The sequence below is a fragment of the Curcuma longa genome, chromosome 11 (assembly GCF_044706935.1).
Source record: "Curcuma longa cultivar G26 ecotype Majalengka, Jawa Barat chromosome 11, ITB_CL_G26_1.1, whole genome shotgun sequence".
Taxonomy (NCBI): domain Eukaryota; kingdom Viridiplantae; phylum Streptophyta; class Magnoliopsida; order Zingiberales; family Zingiberaceae; genus Curcuma; species Curcuma longa.
Genome location: NC_133871.1, coordinates 11505373 through 11513123, shown reverse-complemented (window position 1 = coordinate 11513123; position 7751 = coordinate 11505373). Strand labels below are relative to the sequence as shown.

The window sequence follows — 7751 nt, the reverse complement described above, 5'->3', positions numbered from 1 at the left end:
GTATTTTTTAGAAGTAACAATTTTATCGTGTACTTTATTACTAGCCTACCATGTTCTTTACATGCTTTTACAAGCATAACAAATCTTCAGAATTTGTTAACTTATTTTTTAATTTACATACTTTTTAATAATTTAAATATTTAATTCTAATTTTAAAAACTGATTAATTTTAAAATGACATGTGCATCCAACGAAGATTTTTCATCGATCATCATAAATTAAAAAATTATAAATTATGCATCACTCCTCACTAGAATTCTAGAATTATCTTTTCAATAAAAAATAATAATTCGCAATGTGTGATAATTGAAATTATTCGTGGATGTATGATTAACCAAGGAAATACTTTGGTAAGAATTTATTAAATTATGATATCATGGTCGTATTGCCATATTTAAATAATTTAATTATCATGGACATATTGCCATATTCAAATAATTTTTCTATTCCCAAAAAATTAAATCAAATCTAATAAATTAAATTTCTTCCATCACGATTATCCTTATAGATCCTTTAATTATGTTACTAAAAATATTTTTTTTATTTTTAAAATGTCTAACTAAGATTCTAATAATTAAAATAATTTATTTCTTTAATTAAGGATCATCGGATATTACCAGTGATAAACCACCACTGGTGCCATTTTGATTATAAAGAAGATATTCGCCTTCGGTGGTTTTTGATTATAAATAAATAAATATATATATATATGATATTTTAAGATCTATATATTATATATTTTAAAAAAATATTAGGGCAATTGTCCATCTACTTTTTTTGGTTAATTTTTAAAATTAGTTTAAACCTACTCGTTCAGGCAAAGCCGTTGGTCATGGGCAGTGCCACGCACGTCGCGACACGTCACACATTCATCGCCCACCCCACGCGGTGACAGACCGAAAACGGACGCGGCAGTTGACGACGGTGGTCCGTTACATCCTTCATCAAACGGCCCATTCTCTATATATGCACATACCAACGCATGTTTCCCCGTTCCTCTCCTTTCCTAAACGGATTCCTTCCTGCAAGGGCACCGTCCCTTCTCGTTTTGTCTTCTCTGTTTCCCGTCATTTGGCCCCCATCAATCTCTCAACTGTGTCGAATCGAAAGAAATGTCGGTGAGTTCTGCGTTTGATTCTTCTCCGTTGATCGATATGATTACATGTATTCGAAACGAGGCGGACATTTCTCTTCCCCTCTTCGTTTTTTTTGTGTGAATCATCTGAAATTAGGGATCATGAGCATTTTATAACGTAAATATTCGTAATGATTGAACCTAGATAGCACGATTCCGTTTGTGAAGCATTTTCATATATGAATAATCAAAGCGTTCGAAGGTAGAGAAAAAATTACTTTTTTTTTTTTTTTGTTGATAACCAGGTTGAGATTTAGAGTATATGACTCGGAGTTGGTGGAATAGTCTGTAACTATGGTTATGTTGAGTTTTATTATTATTACTATTTCGTGGTTGCATGGGGTTTCACGGATGGATTTGTATCGTTGTTCATCCGCTTGAGTAGCATTTTTGATGACTTTAAAAAAATGTGAAATGGAGAAACTCGATAAATCTATACACTTGGCCAAATATCCGATAAATGCAAGATGTCAATACAAAATAAACCAGAATCTCCATGCGGTAGAATCCACACTCACTCCACTTTCACCAGCCTCCTTCAGATTCAGCATTAGGATTCAATTTCTACCAACTTCAGGCCACTGCTGATCTTCATTGTTTTAGTTCCAGATTTGATCTGGATCCTGCTTCTCCCTGTATTGTGATTCCATTAACATGTTTGAGATTTGACTCTTCAAATATGAAACTGTGGTTAAAACTGATTGTAGTGCTCCTTGATACTGAAAGGACAGTGATTATGCATGATTTATCATGAATGATCTAATGATGTTCTGTTCTTCAAAAATCTACAAAATTGCTTGCTTTTAGCTAAGAGGCTTGCTTGAAGAGTAATTCTCTGTCATTCATGATATCTTCTTGAGAGTTCAACTGCACTATGTACGACTCATTGAAATGTTTTCAAAAGAGAATTATAGACATTCCAACTTAGTCCGATGCTGGTAATTACTGGCTAATTGGTTACATATAGACCTTAAACCTATATGGGCTTGTTGGAAGACTCAAACATGAGGTTCAAGCACTAAAAGGTAACTACATCTTTTGCAAGACATTTTGAAGAAGAATATCACCAGTAGTTGTCATTTAAGACAAAGGAATTGATATTCAAGATACATACTGAACCATTAGCCTTGGCCTTATCTAATGAATTTAGTGCCTTGGACCTTCCATCTACCCTATGCCTCTACACATGCTAACTTGTTTCTAACTAGGTTAGATTTGGATCTAGCGTACCCATCTTTTGTGCACTTAACTAGTTTGGTAGAGCAAGATTAACTCAATTTCATTGTTACCTATTATTAATTTGGATTTAAGCTTTTTTTTTCCTCTCTCAAATATTTTAATGCACCATGACTGATCGAAGAAAAATAAATCAAGTAGAGTAATGATACTTGTCCATTAAGTTATAAGGACAAGTGAGGGTACCATGTGACTCATCCAAATAATTACTAGTATCATGCTTATTTATTTAATTGATTTTAGCATTACTAGTGACATAGATTTGCTTAGGGCTCGATGGAGGGATAAGATTCATGTAATCGATCCCAAATGGTTGGAACAAATAGGACTTGATGACGACGACCTTGGTTATTGATGTGCCTTGACCAAGGTTTAAAGTATAGTTACAAGTTGGAGCATTGGATAGCTGATAGAACATTTTTATTTTGTTGATTGATATGCAAGGGTATTTTAACTAGAGATCGGCTTTTCATTGGAACAATACTATATTGATGTGAAATGTTTAATGAATAGGATGGAAGAATCAAGAGAAAGTGGTGGCTTATATGGAGGAGTTGGTGGAAATTGATTTGTTTCAGTCGTGTTGAGAATGAGGAAATTGAGTTGTTCTAGTTGTGTATTGTCTCGATAAAGATGGATGAAATTGAGTCAAAGATGAAGTAGGAGGAAGCCTCATGGTGACATGAGGCCCTCACCTCATCAGAACCCTCACTTGTTCTTGGGATCATCAAGGAGACCTCACCTTGCCGAACTTACACCTATCCCTTGCATTGCCATACCATGATCGTCTGATCTTATAATTTCATGTCTGAATCTGTTTCATGTGCCCATTTGGGTAGTAGAACAATATATTCCATCCATGTAGCAAGATGACATTTTAAACCGTGCCCTTAACATGAGTATATTGGAAGATCATTGTTAATTTAAGATTGGTCAGCTATCTCATACATAATTTTAACTTTTCGATTAGATTTCTTGGCTAAGCTATTTGTGCTATGGCTTCATGTATGTATAGTTTTATTTCTTAGTTCTTATGTCAAAAATCAAGATACTGAATCAAGTATCATATGAGACTAATTCACTTTCAAAATTTTTGTTTGGGAAAGAAGAGGGCAAGAGCTTTAATTTCACTAATGTAGGAGCAAGAAACTTATGTGGGCATTATTGTTTGTCTCACTACTGGCAGAAAATAACCTTTTTTCTGTTAAATATAATTGATCAAAAGTTGGGTAGAAAATGGGTTTCCTTTTCTATCCAAATAATCAGATAAAGGGAGAGCTGAGGTTTCATTCATTCAAGATGTTGATTTATTCCTTGATCATCAGTGAGAATTTTTTTTTATAATAGTTATACATTTGCAGGTAACTACAGTGAAAATTAGCAATGTCTCTCCCAATGCATCTGTGCAAGAAATTCAGGAATTCTTTTCCTTTTCTGGTGAAATTGTGTATGTTGAAATGCAAAGGTCTGCACTCATTTTAACATTTTCCCCATTCCAGTGTATAACAAAAGTCTTCTCATCCATGCTAAGTTTTTATATACAATCATGCAGGGGAAATGAGTCTTCTCAAGTTGCCTATGTCACCTTCAAAGATTCACAAGGAGCAGAGACAGCACTCCTGCTTACAGTATGTTGGTCATAACATTATTATCTTACTGGATATTGCTTTCTTATCACATGACACCGGCTACTAGACTTGCAAATGAATTTAGCTTATAAGTTTTCATGTGGTTAGAGGTGAGAAGCATAGCTTGCTTTTTTCATAGATTTCATGTTTGAACATCACTAACTTTTTTTTAAAAAAAAAAAAGCTTATGGTTGAAATTATTAAAGTTGATTATGTATGTTATCTCACATTTTGTATTTGATACTGTGTTATATCAAAGTCCTACGTGTGAGTGTATTGTTCTACTTTAAATTGAATAATACAGATTAATTCTTCATAATTTGGTATTAGAGTCAGGTTCTCCTAAGTTTAGAGTTTCTTGAGTGATCCCTTGGGGTGTAGGTTTGATCTAGCAACATGACATCTTTTACTTTTCTCGTTTTCTTTGCCTCCTCCTCCATGCCTCCCTTCTCTCCTTCAATCTAATTGTACAATCTCATCTAACAAACTTACATTCTTTGCCATCAGCAGTCTTAGTAGATTAAGAAAACAACACTCACTCTAAGAACACAATAAGATCTTAGGTAAACCCATTGAGAGCTGGCCCCATGGTAATTAAAAAGCTCTAAATCAATACCCACCTTTGACCAGAGTTGTCTTGTTGTAATTGTAAAACATAATTATTGATTCCATCATATAATTGAAGATAGATTTAAAGTTAGCCTTTTCTGATCAAGAGAGATGAAAAATTAAAGCCTCGGATTTAACTTTTACAAAATAAATAAAAAAGAAAATGAACTTGCAAGCAAGCTGAAGTTCATAGTTGTATGGTAAAGATTCAACCAGTTTAGTTTAATTCCAATCTTCTTCTTTAGGGATATAACTGCTACCCTTTTGTGTTAGCAAATCTTCTTCCCTAGGGATACAACCGATGTGTTGTTAGCACATCGGTGTAGAGGGTTGTTGTAGGTCCTTTCAATGTAATATTTTGACTTGAAATATCTCCTAAGCATGGCGGAGAAAGGAACTAGAGAAAGAGACCTTAGAATGACTTTTTTTTATAGTGAGCAAGTACTTCTTTAAGACTTCATTTACTTGCAGGGTGGGAAACAGAAGGCAAGTGAGGAAAAGAACAGAGTAAAAAATGATGGGGAGGTGGAGAATACGTGTTTACTAGTAATTAAGAAAACGCTAAGGAATTATAATCTAAATTTTTGTTTCCTGCAATAGCTCTAGTTTGAACAGAGTTAAAAAAAAAAATGCTCTTGAAAGTATCGCTCTATCTGTGTCTTTTTTTGGACTTTTTCGTATTTTAGTTGGGCCTAGTTGATATCTATTCTCCAACTTTAGAAGTGGTAAAGAAGTGGTATAGTTAATTGTTATATGGGGTATGATAATATTTTTGTTTAATGTCATTTAGTGCATTTAATCATTAGATTTTTCCATTGGCCCCAGATAACAGTCAGTTCATCTTGGATATATTGGAATCTTATATTTGTGTTGCAGTTCTCTTTTGTTGGACAAAATAGTTGTATCCCTCTCGACTGACATTATTATTCTAACTATTTCCTATTCTCTTTCAAATTGTTGATAGCGGGTCATACTGTTTCTTGTTCTCCTTTATAAGTTGGTCTCTTATTACATACAGGGTGCAAAAATTGTTGATTTAGTCATTGATATCACACCCGATCCAGACTACCAGCTTCCAGCTAACGTTTCAGTTCCTCATTCAGTACATTTTTTTTACTACTTTCCCTCTTATTCTTTTATCCTCCAAATTCGGGTAGCTGCTAGAAGTAAATACCCATCATGATTTTATGCAGTCGAACGATAGCAGTGAGGCTGTCAGTGGCATTGGATTAGTCGTCCAAAAGGCAGAGAATGTTGTTAGCACTATGCTTGCTAAGGGCTTCATCCTCGGCAAAGATGCTCTCAACAAGGCACAGGCTTTTGACGAGAAGCACCAGTTAAGATCCACAGCTTCAGCTAAAGTCTCAGAGCTGGACAAGAGAATCCGGCTCCGCGAGAAGATCAGCAAGGGCACTACTGCTGTCAATGAGAAGGTCACTGAAATGGATCAAAAGTATCAGGTCTCAGAGAAGACGAAATCAGCCTTTGCGGTTGCGGAGCAAAAAGTTAGCACTGCTGGTGCTGCGTTAATGAGCAACAGGTATGTGTCTTCAAGTGCCTCGTGGGTGACCGAGACCTTTAATAGGGTGGTCGCTAAAGCTGCTAGCAATGCTGGATCAAAGACAATGGACAAAGCTCAAAGTGATCAGGAATCAGATATTATTAATAATGGCATCGAATCGAAGGAAGTGGAGAAGGTTGGGATCGAGCAGGGAAGCACCAATGTTGAATTGAAGACGATCGATAAGGTAATGAACGAGCAAGAAAGTAGCGATGTCCAATTGAAGGCAATCGACAAGGTTCTCGAGAAGGAACCGACTGAGCAGGGAAGTGATGCCCAATTGAAGGCAATCGACAAAGAGCCGGAGAAGGAACTGCAGGGTGACTTTGTCAAGGTTCAACTATCAGAGACATCCAACAATTCTTCATCTGAGAGTCAAGGTAAACCTGAGCCAGCCCCAGGATTGATCCTGTGATTTGTGATGCTTCTTATTTATAGATTGTGGCAGTGATTTGTTGTAATCTAAACTTCAGAATTATGGATATTGTACAATGTTCAGGAACAACTTACGATACGCATTGTTTTCTCTGCTTTGTTATTGTTTCCTCCGTTTAAAATCGAAATTATATCCAAATATCCGTAGTGAAAGAATAATACATACTGACTGTAAGGTTATCCCATTAATTGAACAACAGTAATGCCATATCTGGACACACAAAAACATCATGTTTTAAACTTCAATTTATTTAGGATTAATATGCAGAAAACCAACGTTTTAAATTAGTCTTTGCTAGAAGACATGCCTATACACATTGCTTTGTGCTACCGGTAGCCACTAATTGATCTTTTAAAATTATATTATAGGTTTTATCAAATTATATTTTAGATGCTATTAGATTTAGATTTTATTATATGCTATTAAATTATTTTCAAGTGTCGCCTACTTATGTTATATATATTATTAATTATTTTTCATGTATTATTAAATTATAACGTATATATACTAAACATATATCACGCTACATAATTGAAAATAATAATACTTATATAAATCCATTTTAGATTTATGAGTGGATAGAGAAACACTTCTTTACACTATCATGAGGGAGCAAAGCATGCATGCCAATTTTGTTCTATCCACTGGATTTCAGAATTAAACTGAATTCAAATCGAACACAATTGAGTTTGATAATAAACAATTTTTTTCTTAAGAAATGGTGAGAGTTTGAATTATCAAAGATTTTCAATGTCTTATTTAATTTTATACTGTACGGTTTTTATATTGTACCATCAGCCAAAAACACTAATTAATTTTGATTTGACTCAGGTTTGTTAAGTTTGTATGAAGACTCATCCTACCTAACGCCGTCAAATGGGTCTATCCATAGCAAAGCGGATTGATTCATCATAAACTTTGATGGATTGGAAAATCCTTAATCCAACTCAAAATGGATTAAGGATTAAACGGATAACTCATGAATTTATCAATATATATATATATATATTAAAAATTTTAAATTTAAATTGTAATTTAGATTAGTCAAATCTATAAATCCATTTAATTTATTATTTAATTTTAAATTTTAAAAAAGATTTTTTTTTTCAATCTACAAGTCAACTCAAATTTGCCAATGAGTGATTC

General features: G+C 34.1%; 1 protein-coding gene across 2 annotated transcripts; it reads left to right on the top strand.

Annotated features, from left to right (window-relative positions):
- Positions 1–997: 997 nt before the first annotated feature.
- On the top strand, positions 998–6702 carry LOC141839072 (binding partner of ACD11 1-like). 2 transcript variants are annotated; one of them, XM_074726727.1, is made up of 5 exons: positions 998–1118; positions 3733–3836; positions 3924–3999; positions 5627–5698; positions 5802–6702. In XM_074726727.1, exons 1-5 carry the CDS (start codon positions 1113–1115, stop codon positions 6582–6584), a joined length of 1041 nt encoding a protein of 346 aa, XP_074582828.1. In that variant the 5' UTR covers positions 998–1112; the 3' UTR covers positions 6585–6702. The 2 variants fall into 2 exon arrangements, with proteins under 2 accessions (XP_074582828.1, XP_074582827.1); XM_074726726.1 differs by having other exon boundaries at positions 5627–5710.
- The last annotated feature ends 1049 nt before the right edge of the window (positions 6703–7751 follow it).

What these genes read in the sequence shown, in the direction of transcription:
- LOC141839072 (XM_074726726.1), top strand. An exon ending in GTGTATGTTGAAATGCAAAG is followed by an intron (nt 3,837 to 3,923) that starts GTCTGCACTCAT and finishes ACAATCATGCAG; the next exon opens with GGGAAATGAGTCTTCTCAAG. An exon ending in ACGTTTCAGTTCCTCATTCA is followed by an intron (nt 5,711 to 5,801) that starts GTACATTTTTTT and finishes GATTTTATGCAG; the next exon opens with TCGAACGATAGCAGTGAGGC.